This window comes from Pelobates fuscus, chromosome 11 (genome assembly GCF_036172605.1).
Source record: "Pelobates fuscus isolate aPelFus1 chromosome 11, aPelFus1.pri, whole genome shotgun sequence".
In the NCBI taxonomy this organism is placed as follows: domain Eukaryota; kingdom Metazoa; phylum Chordata; class Amphibia; order Anura; family Pelobatidae; genus Pelobates; species Pelobates fuscus.
Window position 1 is genome coordinate 22,166,659 of NC_086327.1, and position 27,735 is coordinate 22,194,393.

At 44.4% G+C, this 27,735-nt stretch overlaps 1 protein-coding gene and 1 pseudogene across 2 annotated transcripts in view; both read right to left on the bottom strand.

Moving 5' to 3' along the window:
- LOC134577283 (guanylate-binding protein 1-like) overlaps window positions 1-27,735 on the bottom strand; it is a 326,911-nt gene that overhangs the window by 18,495 nt on the left and 280,681 nt on the right. The window contains exons 1-3 of one of the 2 annotated variants that reach the window (XM_063435975.1): window positions 4,302-4,359; window positions 1,000-1,190; window positions 274-401 (exon numbers count right to left, since the gene is read on the bottom strand). In XM_063435975.1, the coding sequence (XP_063292045.1) occupies window positions 274-401; window positions 1,000-1,183 (312 nt within the window). In that variant the 5' untranslated portion in view covers window positions 1,184-1,190; window positions 4,302-4,359. Of the gene's footprint in view, window positions 1-273; window positions 402-999; window positions 1,191-4,301; window positions 4,360-27,735 lie in introns of those variants that run through there. The other variant, XM_063435976.1, reaches the window with a different exon arrangement.
- Window positions 4,817-6,095, bottom strand: LOC134577658 (large ribosomal subunit protein eL21-like; annotated as a pseudogene).

Genomic DNA, 27,735 nt, shown 5'->3' on the forward strand with positions numbered 1-27,735 from the left:
GCAGTGGCCCTCATGGTTAAGCTAGTTTTGGATTTTGTAAGTGACATTGATACTTTTCTACTTTGCTGGCTTTTACTGTTAAATTACCATAATAATTGTTTTTGTTTTTTTTTCCTTTTCAAATTATTTTTATTACATTTTTTTTAAACATTTTTTTTAAAACATCATGATAACAATATGAGACAGAGATACAAGAATAATAAACTATTGAATTAAAACATAATACAGCAAAAAGGGGGGTAAGATAAAAATAGACCAAATTATTTTATTCACCTTCTCTACATCTCCTAAACCTTCTGTGTCCAGAAGCACCAATGTGTGTCCAGGTTGGGACGGGTGAGGGAGACACCACATCCAGATCCCTTTAGTTTTAGATTGGATGGTGGATCCCAGAGCAAATCCTGAAACAAACAAATGTATAATATAAGGAGATAAATAAATAATAATTCATCCATCCATCAATCAATCAATGAATGCATGGATCTATATACACAATGGCAGAGGAAAGTCTCATATCAACAATTTACTGACATGACTCAGGTGAAGGGAGAGGCACAATTGAGAAATAACAAGCCAAGTTTATTAAAGTCTGAAGCAGAACTCGAAACATCTGGACAGATTTGGCTGTGAGATAAAATGAAAGACATATTTTGCCTTTGGGGTTGGAGGGAGACATATGATGAACGACGTTGGCAGGGTATGTGGGAGGGTTATGTGATGTAGCAGTGTTAGAAGGAATTGTAATAACATAGTATACATTAGAGAATGTAAAGGAAGGATGTAGGTAGAACAGAGAAATAATGAACATTGGAGATCGGGGTCTTCTATTTCATCTTTCAATATCACAATATATGGACAATGGATTGGTATGGCTACCACACGGCAGGTACTGGTACAGCATGAGTATAAAAGAAATCTAAAAACATTTACTACTAAACATTTAATTGTGCATCTTCTTTAATATATCATAATATATAACCATATTGTGAAGTCCCTCACCATTGCTGCATCCTGCTAATTTATTCATGAGATACGATTTCCCAGTGCGGTATTTTCCAACAATCGCCACCACAACCACTGGTTGTTTAATAGCATCCAGGATCTTCTCAGCTTCTGGATTCACTACCAGGTCTCCATTCTCTCGATTCTCAATGAAACATATCGGCTCTTTCATTTGAGGCATCTTTACTCTGTAGGTTAGAATATATATATATATATATATATAATGTGTGAATAGATCATTTCAGAGACATATGTCCCAATTCGTAAAAAAGATGAAACAATGACACTTGTATTAGTGGGTCTGTTGGATGTACTCAAGCAATTATAAACCACTTGACACATGTATTGCTTCTCATCTCTGTGATAAAATACAATTTCTGAGATGCCATAGAAAAGAGAACAACACAAGGATAGAAACGAGCAAAATGGGACTTGGTTCCCAAAGAGGGATTCTTGAGAGATATTGAGTAAATAAAATAGATTGGACATATTACATGATTTAAAGCCTTAAGAATGACATTCATACCCATTATGAATCAAAGTCTGGTCCATGAAGATTCTTTGTTAATAAGGAATGTCCTGCTTATTTTGTATTTTGCAACAAACTCTATGCAATCCTAAAAAACTGGCAGTTTCCACTTTGATATAGGATCCTTAAGAAGCTGGTTTGTTATGACCATATTAGACTGTCATTGGTCCTTAATGGGTTACACGTGTTTGTTAGGTCAGTTTATTGATAATTTATGAGACAAGCATAGCTATATCTACATAATGCATGAAATATGAAAATGCGTCCCAGCATGCTTTTGACGCCACTGTTAAAGAAACAAAACTAAGAAAATGGCTTTTAAAAAAAAAAAAAAAAAAAAAAAAAATTTTTATCTTTCAGCAGTTTAGCTACCCTTATGTGGTATTGCCATATTTAAGGTTACAAATCAGCGTGCTGTTTGGCACATCGCTTCAAAAGAAATGGGGCAAGTAGGACATTTTTGGGTAATTAGAGGTTAATTGTCTGGAGTGGTAGGACGCCCCAAAAATCCTGCACTAAGGCCCATTGGTCATTAGTTCCAATATTGATTATGGTGACTGTATGTGGTGGTTAGTATGAGTGGGTGACATGGTCTATGACGGTGAATGTAACAAGGTGACTGTTTGTCTGGAAGTTAATGTGAAAGTTAATGTGAAAGGGTGAGTTTAGAGGGTAGATAGTGTGAGAGGAGCCTGTATATTTTTGTGCATCCTTTCTACACACTTTTGTTTAATTTAGCTAAGGCCCTCTTATTGTTTAACATTTGCTGCAGTGAGGGAGGGCCCTTGACTCCCTGGTGATCTAACAGTTTCCCCTGGGGTTTACCTTAAGGTATCTGCAGAGAGCTTTTCCCATCCGGATGTGAGGCCTGCACGGACAGTGGTCGCAGTGATCTATAGATCTCCCCACATCATATGCTTCTGCTGGGGAGCTCAATAAAGCCAGTTCTAGAATGGTAGTTCTGGCTCTGCTGTATAGGCAACTATTGCAAATGAATTTATTGTTTCATACCCTGACAATCATGCATACAGTCCCCATACATATTAGAAATGCTATGTACTACAGAGGGGACTTAGAACAAAGCTCATTTGCACAAAATAGAATAAAAATAACTCATTATGAGTTGATAAAACAAAATTATATAACAGCTCTAAATAAAAAAATTAAAAAAATTAAAAAATATTATGCTGATATGTGCGGATACACATTTACATGTGAATGGGTAAACAAGTCATCTATCAAATTAGGAAAACAATTGAATGGATTATTATTATGCATTATTTAAAAGGCATCATTAAACAAGAGAGTTAGAATGTAGCCCCATGTAGCAAAAGCGCAGCTTAGTGGAAAAGGGCCTTGACGGGTTAGGAGGCGGGCAATGGAGGAAGGAAGCAGGGACTGGAGTTATGGGTAAGTGGGTTGGCTATTTAAATAGGCAGCCATTTTAGAGCAATCACTTTTAATTTCCTACCTGGCTGAGTTTGTCCCACCCACCCTCCCTGGGGTTTGTTTGTCTAGGTGTTATCCCATTTCGTCACAGCGGCGGGATAGGGAGCTGAAGGATAAGAAATCGGCTCCCCATGAGGAACATAATGGAAATGAAAAATCGTGGTCATTGGCGGTTGGTAGGTCCTGTCGGTGGCTCAGAACCTGGTGGGGTAGGGGTATCCGGGTATACCCCTGCCGTGGTTAATTTATGTTTGGGCACTTTAAGTTGGTTCATGTTGGAATAATGTTGGTATATGTTATATATATATATATGTATATATGTGTTATTTATATTGGGGTCATTGCCTTTTTATATTAACATAAGGATACGGGTGCAAGGGCGGAGTATGAGGGGCAATGACCCATGTTTATATGTTAAGTTATTATGGTTATAGTATTATAATTATTCTAATTGTTATTATTTGAGATTGTTTAACCCCTTAATGATGAGTGACGGACGTGGTCCGTCACTCAGGGGAAACCCTTAACGACGAGTGACGGACCTCGTCCATCAAGCGGTAAATTTAACCCCAGATCGTTGCGATCGCTGCGATAGCGGGGTTAATGGTGCTCCGGTCTGCCTCTGTGTTAGAGGCAGACCGGGAGCACCGGATCGGGCTGTCCCAGCACATGTGCTCGCTCTGACAGCATGACAGCACAATATGCGTCGGTGCAATAAATTAGTAAAATGCAAATTGCAGTTGAACGCAAACTGCAAAAAATGCTGTTGTCATTAAGTGAAAGACAAGCTTCTGAAGCTCTGTACTTAAGGGGTTAATAAAGCTGTGGACATTTTTTCCCATATACCCTAGTGTCAGTGCATTATTGGGATAGGTATGTGGGGTGGTTGCCCTGGATTCCGACTGCCCATATGGCGACTATACACCAGTCAAGAAAAGGAGAAGGGAGAGGAATAAAGGGAGAGATGAAGAGAGAGAAAATGGTTTCATAGTTTCTAAATGATCTTGGGACAGGATGTTAATAGGAGTCAGAATTTTAAAAGCTTTGCATGCATGGCTGATAGCCTCTAGAGGAGGACTTAACCCTGCAAGGTAATTATTGCAGTCTATAAAAACTGCAATAATGACACTTGCAGGGTTAAGGGTGGTGGGAGTTGGCACCCAGACCACTCCAATGGGTAGAAGTGGTCTGGGTGCCCGAGTGTCCCTTTAACTCAATCATATATAGTCTGTTTTAGCAGAAGTGAATTAAAAGATATTAGTACATTTGTTTTAGTACAAATATATGCATGACCCACCCACTAAATCTCCCTATATTTTACCTCTCCAGATTCACCAGTACAGCAGTCTTCCTCCGTTACAGCTTTCCTAGAACATCTCCCCTTTTATAGTGATCTCAAAGAATGAAAGTGAAAGTAAAACTAGTTTGTTGTTTTAAAGGCATCACATAGTTTCTGTAAATTAACAGGGTTTTATTTTTTCTTATTAACCCTTTCAGTGGAGGTGTTGCTAAGACACTCACATCTGGTATCCGGATATATATTATCCACGTGAAAACGACTTAAGGTGTATCTGTAACGGGTACACTAATTACTGCAATCCGTTTTATAATAAAACAAGTCATAATAAACAATTCAGTTGTGATTTTCAGTACAAAATGAGAAGAAAAAAACTCTGCAAACATCCATGTATAAACCTCGCAATACACATCAAACTACTGTGTAAAACGCAATACAAAATTAAAAAAGAAAAAAGGTGAAGCGTGTGTAAAATATAATGTATATACCTGTTTACATTTTTTTATTTTTTTTTAAGTTTTTAATTCAAGTAAATTTAATTAGTAAATTGGCTCAAGGAGCTCTGGATCTTTGCCGAAGTTCTGGACAAAGTGTGCCTATCTGGGATGGACAGGCTGACGTTTAAGCTCCACCCAAGTTCCCTCTTCCTTTGCCTCCTTTTTCTTCTTTTCGTTCTCCTTGACACGCTGCAGGAAGCTGTCTCTACTCTTAGAATGGCGAATGTGTTCAACATGCACATTTATTCTTTTGGCAAGAATTTAGTTGCCAACATTTAAAAAAAAGTTCTCACCAACAGTGCCATGCATCCTTGGTGTGCAATAGATACATACACAGCACAGCATCTATATCAGGCAGGTACATTTTATCACTTTAAGGTGAGTTGGGTATCAGTGGTGACACTGTCAATACAAGAACAAATATAGAAATACCTTGTGCAGATGTTCTTTAGTCACTTTAGTCAGAGAGTTGTGTCTACACCATAGAACAGGGATAGGCAACCTTCAGCACTCCAGATGTTTTAGACTACATCCCCCATAATGCTCTGACACCCATAGTGCTGGCAAAGCATCATGGGAGGTGTAGTCCAAAACATGTGGCGAAGGTTGTCTATGCTTGCCATAAAAAATACATTATCTCACAAAAAAATTATATTGGGGAGTTAATAGAGTAAAAAAAAAAAGCTGAAGATAGGAAATGAAAGACATAGAAGGAGATTGTACAGAATGGAATTAAAGAGAGAAATGGGAGCAAAAAGAAAACAGGTCGAAAGAAGTGAATTATATGTTTGTACTGGGTGTGTTTAAGTATTTCTGTGCTTATGATTGGCTGTATGATTTATGTTCCTGTGGGAGGTCCCCTTGCACAGGGACTTGCATGAAAGCCAGTGTGGCATCATTAAACTTCAGTTCTGTTATACCCTTCATCTAGACTTCAGCTGATGTTTGGGTACCTGTATGCTTTACTTGGGAAGCTGTTAGTCGTATGTAAATCATTTATTTTATTTTGTCGAATGGAGAGTTATAATCACTGATACTCTGGCCGTTCGGGAGGAAACTACCGAATGGGTATTGGTTATACCAGGTTTCCTTACAACTATAATTCCAACTGCATGCTGAGTGACATTGTAAATGTTGACATGGTAACATTTGTGGGGCATACCTTTTTGAATTGTGCCCATTGCCTTTATGTCCACAATATCACCCTTCTTGTAGATGCGCATATATGTTGAAAGTGTAACACCATGTTTACGGAAGGGTCTGGCAAACATATAATGGGTTCCACCATTATATAACACCTTCTTCCTCGTGTGTTCGTCATTTTTGCGATTTACTGCAAGATGGCGGGTACGGTGCAAAGAGGATACCTGTTTAAATTTTAATTGCTGGTTGCATTGGTATTTTCAACTGTACATAAGAAAATAAAAAACATATAGTGTTAATATGTGGGAAAATCTGCTAAATGGTGATATAATTAATAAACGCACACAAGGAGCCAAAATGACAATGACTGCTGGCTCCTTCGATCACTAAATCCATAGGCGTGCGAACAGGGTGTGCTGGGTGTGCCTGGGCACACCCTAATCCCCGCGGCACACCTATGGATTGAGAACGGCAGAGGAGATCTCAGGATCTCCCCTGTCGGTCCATGCAGAGCCGGCGCTATCCGAGCGTCGACTCTGCTCTAAGCCTCCCCTCACCAACCCACAGGCAGTGAGGGAGGCAGGAGAGGACCCGGGGAGCTCTTGCCAGCAGCTCTGCCGGGTTCCTCTCGCGAGATCTGAGTGTTGCTGCGGGAGTAGCTGCAGGCTAGAGTTCACTCTCCACTGGACCACCAGGGAAGGATGGCAGAAGAAGCATGGTTCCCCCTCCCAGGCAAAAGGTAAGAAGGGAGGGGGGGTATTAACTGATCTGCCCCCACCTCCACTGGACCACCAGTGAAGGCAGCAAGGAAGGATCCCCCCTCCCTACATAAGGTAAGAAGGGAGGGGGGATATTTATGAACTATTCTGGCCCCACCTCCAACCCCACAAATCACCCAAACATACAGCACACACACACACATACATCACACAAACAGCACACACACAGCACACACACACATACAGCACACACACACTGCACCCACACACACACTGCACCCACTCATATAGCACCCACACACATTCATGCAAACAAACAGCACCCACACACACACAGCATTCTCACACATACAGCACCCACACACATACAGCACACAAACAGCACACACAGCACCCACACACACAGCACCCACACACATACAGCACCCACACACATAGCACCCTCACAAACACACACACAGCACCCTCACACACGGCACACACAGCACCCTCACACACAGCACACAAACAGTACCCTCACAAACACACAGCACCCACACAGCACACTAACAGTACCCTCACAAACACAAACAGCACCCTCACACACACACAGCCCACAAACAGCACCCTCACACACACAGCACACTAACAGGACCTTAACAAACACACACACAGCACACTACCAGTACCCTCACACACAAACAGCAACCTCACAAGCCCACACACAGTACATTAACAGCACCCTCACAAGCGCACACACACACACACACAAACACCCTCACCCACATAGCACACTACCAGCACCCTCACACACACATCACACTAACAGCACCCTCACACAGCACACACACACACACACACACACACACAGCAGTGTATGTGTGTGTGTATATATACAGGGCCGGTGCAAGGATTTTTGGGTACATAGGCGAAGATATATTAAAAATAACATCTTCACCTATGTGCCTCTTAACCAGCCCCTCTCCCCGTCCATTATTGGTCCCCTCCCTTCCCTGTCCCTTAGTGTTCTTCTGACAGTCACACACACTCAATGACAAACACAGAGACTCACTGATCTGACACACACACTGATTGACACTCATTAACAGACACACTGATAGTCACACACAGACTCAATGACAAAGATACTCTCACTGATTTGACAGACACTCACAAACACACACTGACAGACACACACATACACTGACACACTCATACACTCACATGCAACACTCATACAATTACTCACAGACACACACTCACTCACAGACACACACTCACTCACAGACACACATACACTCACTCACGCACACACTCACAGTCACTCACAGACACACATACACTCACAGACACACATACACTCACTCACGCACACTCACAGTGTCTCACAGATACACATACACTCACTCACGCACACACTCACAGTCACTCACAGACACACAGTCACTCACAGACACACAGACACTCACTCACACAGAGACACATACACATTCACTCACAGACACATACACACTCACTCACAGACACACAGACGCTCACTCACACAGACACACAGACACACAGACACTCACACACACACTCACTCACAGACACACAGACACTCTCTCACACAGACACTCACACACACAGACACACACACACTCACTCACAGACACAACAACACTCACACAGACACTCACACAGACACTCACACACACAGACACTCACACACACTCACTCACAGACACAAAGACACTCACACAGACACTCACACACACACTCACAGACACACAGACACTCACACACACAGACACTCACACAGACACTCACACACACACAGACACTCACACAGACACATCACATACATTCACAAATTATTTTAATAAATAAATATTTTCCACCCAGCCTCCCTACCTGGAGAGCTGGTGTGGATGAGGAGTCATTCCCTGGGTTCCAGTGGGGCTGCTGGGCGGCGTGCGGCAGTGCTGAGATCAGGCGCGGCGAGGGAGCTCTAATCTCACCGCTCTGCTCCCTCGCGCGCTATCTACTGATGCCGCGGGAGCCGGAATATGACGTCATATTACGGCTCCCGCTGCATCACTAGACAGCGCGCGAGGGAGCAGAGCAGAGAGGTTAGAGCTCCCTCGCCGCGCCTGATCTCAGCAATGCCGCGCCTGTGCCGCCTTATGGACGCGCCGGCCCTGTATATATATATATATATATATATATATATACAAGTATATACATACATACATATATATACGCAGCGTGTGCTTGTGCTTTAGGGTGCACACCCTAATGCAATAGGCTGCGCACGCCTATGACTAAATCCCGTTACCCTTCAATTCCCAATAAGTAACGCAACACCATGTTAAGTGGGTAAGGGCAACTGCCACAGCTTTATTTAAACCAGCATAACCAAATACTGTCAGTGGCTGGTTTTACCCAGCAGACAGGTGCACTTTAAACTTCTTCCAGAGCCTCTTCAGCCTGTCCTTCGTCATCAACCAAATTCAGGCTGCGACTCCCCAAGTCCGTCCAGGCATTATTCATTTACCAAACTTGCTGGTGCAGAAAACCTTCAGCTGTGACAAAATTAAAAACAAAGAAAACACAACACAAAACAACAATTCCATAACTGAACCATTGGGGACAGTGTCTGAGGAAAGACACTGCCAGGCTCCCTCAGCATTGTTCACCAGTAGTCTGGTACTTTTTCCCTCAATTCCATGCTTTCAACTGTAAAACCAACTGTATCCTTTTGGTTGCTATGCCAGCCCCTCAGGGCAGCAGTCATGCTCCCCCCTCCCTATTCGCTCCGGGGGTTGGCCTGTCTCTAAAGTGTGAAGCATATGAGTGCATGTTGTATGTTTGTATTTGCTTTTATATTACACAGCCATTTTACAATGCTGTCGCACACACCAGGTGTTCCCTATTAAAGGTTAATACGTGTGTAGGATTTAAAAAAAAAAATACCCCTGTTTGTATCATTAGAGATTCTACTTAAGCATGTTGAATTGTTAGTGCAGAGCTCACTTAAGAGGTTTTGCCTTGACGTTACACGCGAGCTTACCTTTAAATGGCCATAGGAATTCTAGTAAAAAAACACCAGTTATTTAAATGTGCATAGGGATTAGGGATAGGGCACAAGTAATGCCGCCACAGAGTAGTGGGAGTCTGAATACAGGGCTTAATTAATTTTTGTATGTATTCAGCATGTTATTCTTAGTAGGAAGGAAGGGTGAAAAGAACATGTTCCGGCAAAGGCCCTGGGGAGACAGCGCAGCTAAGCGGACAAGGGCACATGTAGTGTGGGGATGGATGCGTGGGAGTGGTTTGGTAAGAATGTGTGGGTGGGATTATGTTCTATGTGAGTTAGTGTGGGGGTGGTCTTACCTCAGTGCCACTTGGGATTCGGGCCAGCAAACAGCTTCCCACCCGCCCGCCCCTTTAGTATAGTTAGTCACAGCTAGCCGGGGGTATGTCCTTGCCAATTAAGTTTGAGGTGTCATGTTTAAGGATATGGAGTGAGTTCAATAAGTTTGCAGGTCTCAACCTCCCCTGCTTAAAAGGGTTAACATTAGGTTACCTGGGATGTCGTGCCCATCGAGCGTGGATAAGGTCGGCTGGTGGCAGGCACTGGAAGTGTGGTGGAATCTCGGTAAAAATAAATTTAGTAGGCCGAGATTACCACGTGGCATGTGTACGTGCATATGCTGACGTATCGATCAGTTGGTTGCACGAGGCAAGATACGATCAGTAGTGTACGGAGCATGTGCAAGAATACAGGATGTAGTATTCCCCTCCTCCATTGTGCTGGACAGGCCATGCGGTCAAGCAGGAAGTTAATTCTTATATTGTATTGATTGGTCAAGAGAATGTGCGGGTGGAGCTTAATATGGGAGGAGTTATGTGCCTATATAAGGAGCCTGCACTATTGTCCGGGGCTCAGAACTTGCTGTATTTTGGTGACGCTAGTCCCTCTGAGTCCCGATCGGTGATCCAATAAAGAATCTCTTCCTTCCTGAAGAAACCTGTGTCCATCTCTCTGTGCTTGGCTTCCGTCAGTTTCTCCGGTATCATTTGGTGCATTGGCCGGGAAGCTCATCGTTCAACGGTAGCTGAGAGGCAGAGGCGTGAGACGGTCTATCTTTGCCCACGTTCTCTACGGCTGCACCCCTGAACTTCTGCGTGGACCTCCCTTCGTCTCGGCGCCACTGGGCCGTTGTCCAGGAGATCATCGGCCTCTACGTGAGAAGTGCTGGGGTGTCCCCGTCGATGAGTGTGAACTCAGGTTCAGGAACGAGGAGGTAAGACAACTGCTGTTTTAGACGGCAGGACCCACTAGGGGTATACCGATTGTGCGGTAGGCCCAAAGGGGTTTTGAATCTGTGTATCTGCCCCCTCTGTCGGAGGGAAGGAGCGAAGGCGCACCGCTCGATCGAACGCTCTTTAGTCAGACCGTTTGATTCTGTTAGTCAGGCGGGGCTCTGGTGTAAATAGCCCTAGCCGGACACCGGTGTCTTGTCTAGACTAGCGTTCTAGGGTGTACATTTTGTTCGCTAGGTCGGAGGGACCGGGAGACTAAGCGGCGTCTGTGTAAATTCGGTTCGCTAGTTCTCATCCTATCTGGGCTAAGTGGGAAGGCGTGTAAATTTGGAACCCACTAGACTTTTGATAGTGCGACTAAGAGGCGTCTGTGTAAATTCGGTCCTCTAGCTCGCTATATATGTGGTGATTGGGCAGTGTGGCTAACCAAAACGTATGTAGATTGTTTTTAGGTAGTCCATTCAAGGTACTGGCCAAATAGTTTAGTTGGGAATTGTAAATGTGTTAAAGATTGTTAGTAAAGTGTATATCTTGTTAGATAGCGCGAGCTCAGCCGTCTAGCGAGAGTGTTAATAGTGTGTTGCTGTATTATAGTGCACGGTACCATAACCCTGTATATTTACTGACACTGTATATAAGTACTAATCATTGTCGTCCATTGCATGTTTTAACACCATAACCACTAATAATTGTATTGTGACCTTAACTTGTGCTTTGACCTATGCTAACCGTACTGTAACCGCTATTTGTAAAAGACGATGTTACTGGGGTGTGTTATAGACGGGTAATTCGTATATAGAGAATTATAGCGTGGGTGACTGTATAGTTACGCCAAAGGGCATAATATTGATTATATAGTGACTGGTGTAACAGCTGTGTGTGTACGGGAATTCCCTGAGTGTTTATTGTTATTGTATACGTTTCACTTGGTAACTGTACCACGTGGTGCTGTTGCCAGAGGAAACGGGTGTGACTGTTGAATAGTACGCGTGTATAGTATTCGTTGTCGACGACGTTCCATTGTTAAGTATGGGTGCGTCGCAGTCAACGATTCCGGATCCCTTAGGTTGTATGGTGAAGAATTTTAAAAAGGGATTCAAAACTTGTGATTTTGGGGTTAAGATGTCTCCTGTACGTTTGGTCACTTTGTGCACTAGGGAATGGCCTACTTTGGTTGCGGCATGGCCGCCACGTGGCAGTTTGGATCCAACTCTGGTACGGCGCTTACACGTGGCTGTATCAGGTAGGCCTGAACTTTACGGCCAGTTTCCTTATATTGATTGTTGGAGACAGGCCGTAAATGACTCGCCAAAATGGCTCCAGACATGCCACGAGGAGCAGTGTCGCCTCATGGTAGCTAGGACTTGTTCGTCCACTAGGACTGGTGTTAGGCCCATTTTGGACACGCCCCCTGAGTCCGAGATCCCTTTGCCGCCCCCTTACTTTCCGTTAAGAGGAAGTGACGCAAACGCAGGAAGTCCTGCACCCCTCCCCTCATTACCCTCATCCACTTCCGCTTCCTCTTCCAGTACAGGATCCACCCCCCCTCGTACTAAATCTCCCCTTCCGGAACCAGAACCCACCCCCATTAGAAACGAATATCCTGATTTGGCGCCACTTCAGACTTCCGGTCAAGCTTCATCTAGCTCGACTCGAAGTGTTTTATTTACAACCTTTTCCCAAAACCAACCTCCCACATCCCCATACCCTATCTCTCCCCGACCGGAACCCATGACTGACGCCCCTCTACGTAGCCCCATCCAAACCCGACAGTTGACTGGTGCCCAACAATTAAAGCACTATCAGATGCCTCTTCGTCTGAATCCCGGGTCAGCTTATATCGATGCCGCAGGTCAAATGGCACACGCTGACCCAGTCTTCGTATATGTCCCATTTACCACAACCGATCTTTTAAACTGGAAGACCCATAATTCCTCGTATACTGAGAAACCACAAGCCATGACTGATCTGTTCACCTCAATAGTACAGACGCATAATCCGACATGGGCTGATTGCCAGCAGTTATTAATGACTTTATTTAACAATGAGGAAAGGACAAGAATAAATCAAGCAGCCATAAAAGCACTAGAGGATAGAGCCCGTGCTTTGAACCAAGCTAATCCAGCAGCATGGGCCGCAACACATTATCCCAACACTGATCCCGATTGGAACGTAAATGGTGCTGATATGGTTCAACTCAGAGCCTATAGAGACGCTATAATTGCTGGCATGAAAGCAGGAGGAAAGAAAGCCATTAACATGTCGAAGACAGTTGAGGTGATCCAGAAAAGCGATGAAGCGCCCAGTGTCTTTTATGACCGATTATTGGAGGCATACCGCTTGTATACCCCCTTTAATCCGGAAGACGCAGACAATTCCCGAATGGTGAACTCCGCCTTTGTCAGCCAAGCTTATGGAGATATTAAGCGCAAGCTACAAAAGTTAGAAGGGTTTGCAGGTATGTCCATCACCCAACTAATGGAGGTAGCAAATAAGGTTTATATGAACAGGGATACAGAAAGTAAGAAAGAGGAAGAGCGCAAGATGCGTAAAAAGGCTGATATGCTAGCGGTAGCGATCGCAGGCGTAGATAGACGGGGCCCGGATAGAGGCGATAGTAGATGGAATGAGGAACCTCTAAGTAGAAATCAGTGCGCTTACTGTAGGGAAGAAGGGCATTGGAGAAATGAGTGTCCGCGAAGAGAACAGTCTGAGAGAGACAGACCTAGGTCAGGTTACGGAAACTTTAGAGGCAGAGCGAGAGGTAGAGGAGGCCCCGGAGGGAGTAATGGGTATAGAGGGAGTAATGGGAACAGAGGAAGTGTTAGGGAAGATAGGTATATTCCAGCAGCGCAAAGGTCCCGCGATAGAGAAGGTAGGGACTTTGTAGGATTGGCTGACACGGTCATGGAGGACTATTGATACCGACCGGGCTCCATCCCCCTTGGTCGAGCGGAGCCTATGGTCGATGTATCAATAGGGGGAAAAAGGAGTGCGTTCATGATCGACACTGGTGCTGAACATTCAGTGGTGACTAATCTAGTTGCTCCTCCATCTGGAAGGACTATTACTGTGATAGGAGCAACTGGAAGAAGTGCTGAAAAACCGGTTCTTAAAAGTCGACTCTGTACATTGGGAGGCCACATGGTAAAACACCAATTCCTTTATATGCCTGAATGTCCAGTCCAATTGCTGGGACGTGATATGCTATCAAAATTACAAGCGCAGATTACGTTCCTACCAAATGGAACAACATCTCTAAAGTTTAATGGACCTTCAGGTATTATGACTTTATCCGTACCAAAGGAAGAAGAGTGGCGACTTTATACAGTGTTGACTAGCCAAAACCCTAGGAGTGATGAGACATTATTCAACATACCAGGAGTTTGGGCAGAGAACAACCCACCAGGACTGGCCCGCAATATTCCACCTATAAAAATTGAACTAAAACTTGGGGTTTATCCAGTAAGCCTACGACAATACCACATCCCGCAGAAGGCTAAGAAGAACATTCAATCTTATCTGGATAAGTTCATACGGTATGGTATCCTAAAATTCTGTACTTCCCCCTGGAACACCCCATTGCTGCCTGTTCAAAAGCCCGGTACAGATGAGTATCGACCTGTGCAGGACTTAAGAGCAGTCAATGATGCGGTTGTTAGTATACATCCAGTCGTACCCAATCCATATAACCTGCTTGCTTTAATTCCGGGCGGGGCTACTTACTTCACAGTCTTAGATCTCAAAGATGCCTTCTTTTGCCTCCGAATTGCCGCAGAAAGTCAATGTATTTTCGCTTTCCAATGGGAGAACGCTGTAACGGGCTCAAAGCGCCAGATGACTTGGACAAGACTGCCCCAAGGGTTTAAAAATTCACCTACCCTATTTGGTTCAGCTCTAAGTCAAGATCTACTGGATTTCGAGTCTATCCCAGGAGAGTGTGTATTGTTACAGTATGTAGATGACTTGTTGATAGCAGCAGTTACAGAAGAAAAATGTCAGCAAGCAACGCACGATCTACTACACATTCTCTGGAAGGCAGGATACAAGGTGTCTAGAAAGAAGGCTCAGTTGTGTTTGCCAACTGTCAAGTATCTGGGATTCCATATCTCTGAAGGTCAAAGAATTATGGGGCCAGAGAGAAAAGAAGCTGTCTGCCAAATACCAATACCCAAGAATAGAAGACAAGTGCGAGAATTCTTGGGGGCAGCAGGCTTCTGTAGGATATGGATTCCCAGCTATGCGATACTGGCAAAACCTCTGTACGCTGCTATCAAAGGTACAGAGCACGACCCCTTCTTATGGACTCAAGAACAGCAAACGGCATTTGAAGATGTGAAGAAGGCTTTGATGAGTGCCCCAGCATTAGGTCTACCTGATCACACACGACCATTCTACCTGTACGTACATGAGCAAAGAAGAATGGCTGTGGGAGTATTGACACAGTACTTGGGATCATGGCAAAGACCTGTTGCCTACATGTCTAAGCAACTGGATGCAGTGGCCAGCGGACTTCCACCTTGTCTAAGAGCCGTAGCTGCAGCCGCCCTGCTAGTAGCTGAAGCCGATAAACTCACTCTGGGTCAAGAACTTTATGTACGAGTCCCACATGCAGTACAGACGTTGTTGGATTACAAAGGAAATCATTGGTTTAGTAATAGCCGTATGACCAAGTATCAAGCAATGTTGTGTGAAAACCCAAGAGTGCATTTAGAGACTGTAAACACCTTAAATCCAGCTACCCTTTTGCCGCAACCTACTGAAAGTCAACATGATTGTTTGGAAGTAATGGATGAAGTATTCTCAAGTAGACCAGATCTTCGTGATTTTCCCATCCAGAACCCCGATGTTCAATATTACACCGACGGCAGTAGTTATGTGAAAGAAGGGATCCGCTATGCAGGATATGCAGTAACAACAATAGACAAGGTGATAGAAGCTCGGCCACTGGCGAAAGGAACATCAGCACAAAAGGCAGAATTGATAGCACTGACACGAGCGTTACAATTGGCTGAAGGTTTAAGAGTAAATATCTATACGGACTCTAAGTATGCGTTTTTAACCACTCATGCCCACGGAGCTTTGTATAAAGAAAGAGGACTACTGAATTCAGAAGGCAAAGAAATCAAGTACGCAGCTGAAATCCTACAACTATTGGAAGCAGTGTGGGAGCCGAAAGAAGTCGGTATTATACATTGTCGAGCGCATCTGAGAGGAGATGGTGATGTAACCAAAGGAAATCGGATGGCAGATAGTGCAGCTAAGTGTGCTGCTGAATCAGGAAGACAGGAGTATGTGGGGCATATAGCTGCTCTAATACCAACCCCACTGTCTCAATGGACTCCAGTTTATACAACTCAAGAAGAGGAGTGGTTAAAGACTGAACCGGGAAAGTATTTGGAGAACAAGTGGTATCAGCTAGAAGATGGAAGAATAGTTATACCAGCATCACTAGCAGTAGAAATTGTCCAGAACTATCATAACGGGACACATTCTGGGAGAGACAGTACAGAAGAATCTCTCAGGAAACATTTCTACATACCAAGATTGTCCAACTTGACTCAGGCCATTGTACGTAGATGTGTAACGTGTGCTAAAAATAATGCAAGACAAGGACCAGTAAAGCCACCAGGAGTCCAGTTTATGGGGGGACTCCCCATGTCCGATCTACAAATAGACTTTACAGTGATGCCTAAATCGGGTGGACATCGTTACCTGCTGGTAATTGTGTGCACCTATTCAGGCTGGGTAGAAGCATGTCCTACTCGTACAGAGAAAGCAGGAGAAGTTGTGAGATTCCTGCTACGAGAAATAATACCCCGATATGGACTACCCTGTTCTATAGGATCGGACAATGGTCCAGCTTTTGTTCATCAGTGCCTACAACAACTGACTCATATGCTTGGTATAAAATGGAGGCTTCATACCGCATATAGACCCCAGAGTTCTGGTAAGGTAGAGAGAATGAATAGAACTATTAAGAACCAGTTGGCTAAAATGTGTCAGGAAACCCAACTTAAGTGGAACGTTCTCTTACCCATAGCTCTATTGCGAATCCGCAGTACCCCTACCAGAAGGATGGGCCTCTCTCCTTTTGAAATTATGTATGGGCGACCACCTCCCGTACTTGGTAACTTAAGGGGGGATTTGAGTCAGTTGGGAGAAGGAATTACCCGGCAGCAGGTTGTAGAGTTGGGTAAGACTATGGAGGAGGTACAGAAATGGGTACAAGATAGATTACCTGTGAATATTTATCCCCCTGTTCATAGTTATCATCCAGGAGATCAAGTGTGGATTAAAGAGTGGAATAATGTACCGTTAGGGCCCAAGTGGAGAGGTCCTTATGTTGTTCTTTTGTCTACCCCTACAGCGATTAAAGTGGCCGAAGTGACTCCGTGGATACATCACTCCAGGGTTAAACCAGCAGCAGTTGATTCTTGGCAAGTTACAGCAGACCCAGAGAATCCCTGCAAGATCCGGTTGAAACGCACTACTCAGTCGGAGTAACAAGGAATTATTGTGGATTATAAATTTTATTGTTACAGGTGTGAGTGAGAAGGCCATAATAAAGCCTGTCCGCTTACCAACACATAGTGTATAAGCCAGGAAAGTCCCGAAGGGACACCTGTGAAGACGAGCAGAACTCCATTCCCTGCAGCCCTCACATCCTGGAAGCTGAGGCGCCTTCGCACGGACGAAGACTGAGGATGACGGCGAAAGATGTGCTTTTGATTGTGTATATTTATGTGTGTTTTTATATTCAGGAAGGTAGAGGTACCGACACTCCTAGCTGTGAGGTATGCATTAAGACTACGAGAACAGGTAATCATATTTCCCAAACCCTAATTTGGCATTCACAATACGAATGTAAAGGAGAGGTATCAAGATGTAGATACCTAAATATAGACTATAGTGTGTGCCATTTAGGAGTAGGAGAACCTAAGTGCTTCAGTCCAGAGTATCAACCTCGTACAATTTGGTTGACTCTCAGGAATGGAGATCCTCAGGGGACCCTAATTAATAAGACGGTGTTAGAATCCGTATATTCTTCGGGTGTTCTGCTATTTGATGCATGTAAGGCGATATCAAGTGGTAGAAAGCCGTGGAATGTATGTGGGGATCTTAGATGGGAGAGGACGTATGGATCTAACGATAAATATATTTGTCCCAGTAGTAAAAATAAATATGTGAGTCCTAGATGCCCAAATAAAGACTATAACTTTTGCCCATATTGGTCTTGTGTGGGGTGGGCGACTTGGGGACAGACAGTAGATAAAGACATGATAGTGACTAAGTTGCCGACTAGCCCTTATTGTAAGTCTATGGAATGCAACCCAGTCCATATACTTATAAATAACCCCGACAAGTTCTTAGACAAATATGGAAATTTATTTGGGTTTCAGATATACGGGACGGGTTTAGATCCTGGGACATTATTGTTTATAGGGATAGAGACTGATACGGTATCCTCCCAGACTCATCAAGTATACCATTCCTTTTATGAAGAGATGAGTATAGATAATAAGATCCCCCATAATGCTAAGAACCTGTTCATTGACCTAGCTGAAAGTATTGCCGGTAGTCTTAATGTTACCAACTGCTATGTGTGTGGAGGTACTAACATGGGAGACCAATGGCCTTGGGAAGCAAAGGAGGTAATGTCCGGTTCTGAGGCAGTTGACCAACTAATATCTACACAAGCCGATTATCATTTGAGTGTTAGAGGTAAATCTGAGTGGAGATTAAAGACCTCCATCATAGGTTATGTTTGCATAGCAAGGAAAGGAATAATGTATAATACTTCTGTAGGAGAATTAACTTGTCTAGGGCAAAAAGCTTATGATGATGATACTAAAAATACAACTTGGTGGTCGGCTTCAAATGTCTCAGAACCATCTAACCCGTTTGCTAGATACGCCAATTTAAAGGATGTGTGGTTTGATCTATCTATCACATCTACCTGGAGAGCCCCAGCAAATTTGTACTGGATCTGTGGTAAGAAAGCCTATTCGGAGCTGCCACAGGACTGGGAAGGGGCATGTGTGTTGGGTATGCTCAAACCATCCTTCTTCTTGTTACCTATTGAAACAGGTGAGACTTTAGGTGTTAAAGTGTATGATGTGAATCATAGGAAGAAAAGGGGACCCCTAGAGATAGGCACCTGGGAAGATAATGAATGGCCTCCCCAGCGTATTATAGATTATTATGGGCCAGCCACGTGGGCAGAAGATGGTACCTTTGGTTATAGAACCCCTATTTATATGCTCAACCGCATTATAAGATTACAGGCGGTGGTTGAGATTATCACTAATGAAACATCACAAGCGCTCAATCTCCTAGTGAAACATAATACCAGGATGAGGACAGCAGTATACCAGAATAGATTAGCCTTGGATTACCTTTTGGCAGTAGAGGGAGGTGTATGTGGGAAGTTTAACCTAAGCAATTGCTGTCTTCAAATAGATGACGAAGGGCAAGCAATAGCTGAGCTTACTAGCCATATGGTTAAACTAGCGCATGTGCCTACTCAGGTATGGAAAGGGTATAATCCAAGTAGTTGGTTTGGTAGCTGGTATGAGTGGTTTGGAGGGCTTAAGGCAGTGGTAGGTGGAGTCCTACTGATTTTCCTGGTGTGTCTACTCCTACCGTGTCTTATACCCTTAGTAGTTAGGTCTGTGCAAAGCCTGATAGCAAATATAGCAGAGAGGAAGGCTGCTGCACAGATAATGGCGATATATAAGTATAGGGCTCTAGATCAGGGAGAACCAATGCAGGAAGATGAATGTTGAAGATTCACATCATAAGATAAGTCTGGTCTGGTTCAAGGTAACTTGCGGTGTAAGCAAAACTAAGGTTATGTGATGCCTCAAGTAATTGTAAAATATCAAGAGGCATCAAAGGGGGGAATGTGGTGGAATCTCGGTAAAAATAAATTTAGTAGGCCGAGATTACCACGTGGCATGTGTACGTGCATATGCTGACGTATCGATCAGTTGGTTGCACGAGGCAAGATACGATCAGTAGTGTACGGAGCATGTGCAAGAATACAGGATGTAGTATTCCCCTCCTCCATTGTGCTGGACAGGCCATGCAGTCAAGCAGGAAGTTAATTCTTATATTGTATTGATTTGTCAAGAGAATGTGCGGGTGGAGCTTAATATGGGAGGAGTTATGTGCCTATATAAGGAGCCTGCACTATTGTCCGGGGCTCAGAACTTGCTGTATTTTGGTGACGCTAGTCCCTCTGAGTCCCGATCGGTGATCCAATAAAGAATCTCTTCCTTCCTGAAGAAACCTGTGTCCATCTCTCTGTGCTTGGCTTCCGTCAGTTTCTCCGGTATCAGAAGGAAATGATTTTATACTGAGGGGGGAGGTGAGAGGAAGTGGTACATAGGAACAATGTATGTTTATTGGCAAGGACGGTTGGGTTCACTGTATAACACTATGTGTTAAGTTATATATGTATATATGTTAAGTTATGCTTATTTATGTTTAACGTTTTTTGGTTACAGAAAAAGAAAATAAATTAGTTAATACATTTATGGATGTGTTATGCAGTATTTTATCATACGTTATAATAAATGCTGTGGCCTGTTTTATCCATACTAAGTTGTCTGTCATTATTGGGGGGTTGAATGGGGTTAGTTTATGTAGTATGCTGCATCGCGATTCCCCACTACGTACATACAGGAAAGAGGCCCATTTGAGGGTTTGTGTGATAGAGAATTGCAGATAAACAGACTTTGTTTTGTGAAAGTGAAAGTATGCAGATATTGCCTAAAGCATGAATTGCTTAGGGTGGCGTGCGAGCAGGATATAACCACATTGTGAGTTTCAGATTTTACTTCTGACTTCCCAGAAATGGTTAGCGTTCATGGAAACCATGCAAGACATTTACTGTCTCTGCCAGAATATATACAGTGGGCTCACTTGTTCTACTTTCAGCTAAAACTGTATTAACCAAAAGGCATGGACATTGCATTATTGTCTCTACCAGATTCAGACCCATGAATTTGAAATAAACTAAGAAAACATTGAGCATAATTCCACACACTCAGAATATCACTGCTGCTCAAAGTTTGACAGGTTAATGCGGAAAGTGAACCTTCACGTTAGCCATGTGGCATTAACAGAGGGGCCAACTCTAGGCACCATGAGATCCCCTGTTTCTGTCACATTACTCAAATCAGGGTAACTAAGCTGGAAAGGAATTACACCCACAGATAATTTACCCCTTTAACCAATACCATGAGCTGTAATGGTTAGTGTCTACAGTGTCCCTTTTATTCCTATACACTTATCTACTCAGAATAAAGCCTAAAGACCTGGTATCAGGGGCGTATTAGCCGCGAGGCAAACAAGGCATTTGCCTTGGGCGGCATTTTCTAGGGGGCGGCAAAAAAAGCTGCCCCCCAAATGCCCAAGGCAAATGTCTTGTTAGCCTTGCGGCTAACAGACATGCTGGGCTGCTGCTGGGCGGTCGGGCAGCGCTCTTGGGCGGCTGGCGAGGGAGCACTTCATCTGAGCTGTCTGCTCAGCTCCCTCGCGCGCCGCAGAGTGAGGCTGGGAGCCGGAATATGACGTCATATTCCGGCTCCGCCTCCCAGCCTCACTGTGCGGCGCGCGAGGGAGCTGAGCAGACAGCTCAGATGAAGTGCTCCCTCGCCAGCCGCCCAAGAGCGCCGCCCGACCGCCCAGCAGCAGCCCAGCAGCCACTGGACCACCAGGGAAAAAAGATGCCCCCCCCCCCAGCATTCCCAAAGGTAAGGAGGCTGGGGGGGTTGAAGTAAAAAAAAATAAAAAAAAGTGTTAATGTGAGTGAGTGAGTGTGAGTGTCTGTTAGTGAGTGTGAGTGTGTGTCTGTTAGTGAGTGTGAGTGTGTGTCTGTTAGTGAGTGTGAGTGTGTGTGTGTGTGTCTGTTAGTGAGTGTGAGTGTCTGTTAGTGAATGTGTGTCTGTTAGTGAGTGTGTGTCTGTTAGTGAGTGTGAGTGTGTGTGTGTGTGTCTGTTAGTGAATGTGTGTCTGTTAGTGAGTGTGTGTGTCTGTTAGTGAGTGTGTGTGTCTGTTAGTGTGTGTGTGTGTCTGTTAGTGTGTGTGTGTGTCTGTTAGTGTGTCTGTTAGTGTGTGTGTCTGTTAGTGTGTTTGCCTGTGAGTGTGTGTGTGTGTGTGTGTGTCTGACTGTGTGTGTGTGTGTATGTTAGTGAGTGTGTGTGTCTGCTAGTTTGTGTCTGCTAGTGACTGAGTGTGTGTCTGTTAGTGCGTGTCTGTTAGTGTGTGTCTGTTAGTGCGTGTCTGTTAGTGCGTGTCTGTTACTGAGTGTGAGTGTGTCTGTTACTGAGTGTGAGTGTGTCTGTTACTGAGTGTGAGTGTGTCTGTTACCGAGTGTGTCTGTTAGTGTGTGTGTTTCTGTTAGCGAGTGTATGCGTATCTGTCAGTGAATGTGTGTGTGTGTATTTATAATGCGGGACGGGGTAAAGGTTGGGTGGGGGTGGCGCGGGGGGGTGCCTGAGTTTTGTCCTGCCTAGGGCAGCACAAAACCAGGATACACCACTGCCTGGTATGTCAAACTCTATCTTCTAAATTCCACAGAATAACTTTTTTTTAAATTGTTTATTTAGTTGTCTGTGTTTATTTCATCATCCATTAACATTTTGTTTCACTTTTGTACTAAAAGGTCTATAGGTCTCCCTGGTGTGGGGTAGAGAAACAATTTAGATTTATTTGTTCAAATCTGTTTGTTTTTGTTCACTGTAGAATGTTAGTTTATTTTATTTATACCATGTGGACTTAACCCCTTAAGGACAGAGGCAATTGTACATGTTCTGTGGTGGAATCTCAGTAAAAATAAATTTACTAGGACAAGATTGCCACGTGGTATGTGTACTTGCATATGTTGATGTATCGGTCGGTTGGTTGCACGTGGCAACGATACAATCAGTAGTGTAAGGAGCATGTGTAGGAATACAGGATATACGAGTATTTCCCCTCCTCCATTGTGCTGGGCAAGCCATGTGGTCAAACAGGAATTTAGTCTCTATTCGGTTGATTAGATAAGAGTATGTGTAGGTTGAACTGATTATGGGAGGAGCTACATGCCTATATAAGGGACCTACAATGTATGATCAGAGCTCAGACTTTGCTGTTTTTTGGTGACATTAGTCCCTCTGAGTCCCGGTCGGTGAATCGAATAAAGAATCTCTTCCTTCCTGAAGAAACCTGTGTCCGTCTCTCTGTGCTTGGCTTCCATCAGTTTCTCCGGTATCATTTGGTGCAATTGGCCGGGAAGCTCATCGTTCAACGGTAGCTGAGAAGCAGAGGCTTGAGACGGTCTATCTTTGCCCACGCTCTCTACGGCTGCACCCCTGAACTTCTGCGTGGACCTCCCTTCGTCTCGGCGCCACTGGTCTGTTGTCCAGGAGATCATCGGCCTCTACGTAGTAAGTGCTGGGGTGTCCCCGTCGATGAGTGTGAACCCAGATTCAGGAATGAGGAGGTAAGACGACCACTGTTTTAGACGGTGGACCCACTAGGGGTATTGGATACCGATTGTGCGGTAGGCCCATAAGGGGTTATTTGTGTATGGAATCTGCCCCCTCCAGTGGAGGGAAGGAGCGAAGGCGCACCGCTCGTAATTAAACGCCCTGTAGTCAGCCCGTTTAATTTTGGTTTGGAGTCAGGCTGGGTTCTGTGTAAATAGCCCAAGCCGGACACCGGTGTCTTGTCTAGACTAGCGTTCTAGGGTGTATATTACGTTCACTAGGTCGGAGGGACCGGGAGACTAAGCGGCGTCTGTGTAAATTCGGTCCGCTAGATCTCAACCTATCTTGGCTAAGTGGAAAGGCGTGTAAATTTGGAACCCACTAGATTTTTGATAGAGTATATAGACTAAGAGGGTGCTGCTGTAAATTCCGCCCTCTAGTTCGCTAGATGTGGTGCTTGGGCAGCGTGGCTAACCAAAACGGATGTAAATAGTTTTAGGTAGTCCATCGAGGTACTGGCCAATAGATTAGTTGGGAATTGTAAATGTGTTAAAGATTGTTGTAGTAGCGTGTATATCTTGCTAAATAGCGTGAGCTCTGCTGTCTAGCGAGAGTGTGAATAGTGTGTAACTGTATTATAGCGCACGGTACCATAACCATGTATAATTACTGATACTGTAAATAACTACTAATAACTGTCGTCTATGTTGTATGTTTAACACCATAACCACTACTAATTGAACTGTGACTTTAAATTGTACTCTAACCAATGCTAACCGTACTATAACTACTGTTTGTAAAGTCGATGTTACTGGGGTATGTTATAGATGGGTAATTCAGATATAGGGAATTATAGCGTGGGTGACTGAATAGTTTCGCCAAGAGGCGCAGTAATAGTTATTTAGTGACTGGTGTAACAGCTGTGAGTGTTTTGTTGTGTGCGTTTCGCTTAGTAACTGTACCACGTGGTGCTGTTGCCGAGGGAACGGGTGTGACCGTTGGAAGTGTGTTTGTTTGGTTTCTGTTGGAGACGACGCTTCATTGTTAGTATGGGTGCGTCAGATTCAACGATTATGGATCCCTTAGGATGTATGTTGAAAAACTTTAAAAAGGGATACACTGTGTATGATTTTGGGGTAAAAATGTCTCCAACACGCCTGACTACTTTATGTAGTAGGGAATGGCCTACTTTGGTGGCTGCATGGCCACCACGTGGCAGTTTGGATCCTAATCTGGTACAGCGTGTACACGTGGCTGTATCAGGTAGGCCTGAACTTTACGGCCAGTTTCCGTATATTGACTGTTAGAAGCAGGCCGTAAATGACTTGCCAAAATGGGTCCGGGTATGCCACGAGGAACAATGTCGCCTCATGGTGGCCAGAACTCGCTTGTCCACTAAGGCCGTAATTACGCCCATTTTGGACACGCCTCCTGAATCCGAGATCCCCATGCCGCCCCCTTACTCCTCCTCCACAGGAAGAGGAAGAGGAGGTGCTGTTGGTAACGCTACTCCCCTTGCTCCGTTGTCCCCACCTACCCCTTCCTCTAGCTCAGAGTCCAGCCCTCTTGTTTCCAACCCTCCCCTTCCAGTACCTACCTCTGTTAACCCAACCTATCCAGATTTGACGTCATATCTAGTTCCTGGTCAGGCTCCTCCTAGCCCGGCCCGGAATATTTTACTCACTGATCTCCCCCTCAGTAAAGCGTCCCCTTTCTCTCGTCTTACTACCCCTTGACCGGAACCCCTAACTGACGTTTCTAATCGAAGCCCCATACTAACCCGACAACTGACCGGTACCCTCCAACCCCGACATTATCAAATGCCTCTCCGACTGACACCAGGCCCGACACACATTAACGGTGACGGCCAGTTACAACACGCTGATCCTGTATTCGTCTATGTTCCCTTCACTACTACTGATCTATTTAACTGGAAGACCCATAACTCCTCATACACCGATAAACCTCAAGCCATGACGAATTTGTTTACCTCCATAGTCCAGACACATAATCCCACTTGGGCTGATTGCCAGCAACTGCTTATGACATTGTTTAACAACGAGGAAAGGACACGGATAAACCAAGCGGCAATTAAAGCGCTGGAAGAAGTGACCCGTACACAAAATCAGGCCAACCCAGCAGCATGGGCCGCAGCACATTATCCAAATACTGATCCGGAGTGGAATGTCAAGGGCGCAGATATGGCCCATGTAAAAGCATACAGGGACGCTATTATTGCTGGCATGAAAGCCGGAGGAAAAAAGGCGATTAATATGTCTAAGACGGCTGAGGTTTTGCAGAAATGTGATGAATCGCCCAGTGCCTTTTATGACCGATTATTGGAGGCATACCGGTTGTATACCCCCTTTAATCCAGAGGCTCCTGAGAATTCCCGAATGGTTAACTCTGCCTTTGTCAGCCAAGCCTACGGAGATATAAAGCGCAAGCTACAGAAGTTAGAAGGGTTTGTAGGGATGTCCATAACCCAACTAATGGAAATAGCAAATAAGGTCTATATGCATAGGGAGACAGAGACGAAGAAGGAGGAAGAGCGAAAGATGCGAAGGAAAGCGGATATGCTAGCGGTAGCTATCGCAGGCGTAGATAGAAGGGAAAAGGAAGCGTATAGGGGAACAGATAAAGGCAAGAATAAGTGGAATGGGGAGCCTTTGAGTAGGAACCAATGCACGTACTGTAGGGAAGAAGGGCATTGGAGAAGTGAGTGTCCACGGAGGGAACAATATGAGAGAGACAGACCTAGGGTAGGGTATAGTAATAATTATAGAGGCAGAGCGAGAGGAAGAGGAGGCCCTGGAGGAAATAGTGGGAATAATAGAGGAAGTGTTAGTGGAGATAGATATTACCCAGCAACGCAGAGACCCCGAGAGAGAGAGGATAGGGACTTTGTGGGTTTGGCTGACACAGTCATGGAAGACTATTGATACTGACCGGGCTCCACCCCCCTTGGCCGAGCAGAGCCTATGGTCGATGTAGCAATAGGGGGAAAAAGGAGTTCTTTCATGATTGACACTGGTGCTGAACATTCGGTGGTGACTGACCTAGTCGCTCCTCCTTCAGGAAGAACTATCACCGTAATAGGAGCAACTGGAAGGAGTGCCGCTAAACCGGTTCTTAAAAGTCGACTCTGTACATTGGGAGTCCACATAGTGAAACACCAGTTTCTTTATATGCCTGAATGTCCAGTCCAACTGCTAGGACGTGATTTGTTGTCGAAATTACAGGCACAGATAACATTTCTACCTAACGGAACAACATCTTTGAAGTTCAATGGACCCTCAGGTATAATGACAATATCTGTACCAAAGGAAGAAGAGTGGCGACTTTATACAGTGTTGACTAGCCAAAACCCTAAGAGTGATGAATCCTTGTTCAATATACCAGGAGTGTGGGCAGAGAATAACCCACCAGGACTTGTTCGTAATATCCCACCATATCGAACTAAAGCTTGGGGTTTATCCAGTAAGCCTGAGACAATATCACATTCCACAAAAGGCCAAGAAGAACATACAATCTTATTTGGATAAGTTCATAAGGTATGGTATCCTAAAATTCTGTACTTCCCCCTGGAACACCCCATTGTTGCCTGTTCAAAAGCCCGGTACAGATGAGTATCGCCCTGTGCAGGACTTGAGAGCAGTCAATGATGCGGTAGTAAGTATACATCCAGTTGTGCCCGATCCATATAACCTGCTTGCTTTAATTCCGGGTGGGGCTACCTACTTCACAGTTTTGGATCTCAAAGATGCCTTCTTTTGCCTACGAATTGCCAGTGTATCTTTGCATTCCAATGGGAAAATGCTGTAACGGGCTCGAAACGCCAGATGACTTGGACAAGGCTGCCCCAAGGGTTTAAAAATTCCCCTACGCTATTTGGATCAGCTTTAAGTCAAGACTTACTGGATTTCAAGTCCATCCCAGGAGAGTGTGTACTATTACAATACATAGATGATTTGTTGATAGCGGCAGTTACAAGAGAAATATGTCAGCAAGCAACACAAGATTTACTACACATTCTTTGGAAGGCAGGATACAAGGTGTCCAGGAAGAAAGCCCAGTTGTGTCAGCCAACTGTCAAGTATCTGGGATTCCATATCTCTGAAGGTCAAAGGATAATGGGGCCAGAGAGAAAAGAAGCTGTATGCCAAATACCAATACCCAAGAATAGAAGACAAGTGCGGGAATTCTTGGGGGCAGCAGGCTTCTGTAGGATATGGATTCCCAGTTATGCGATATTGGCGAAACTTTATGTGGCTATAAAAGGTACAGAACATGATCCCTTCCTGTGGACCCCCGAACAGCAAAAGGCATTTGA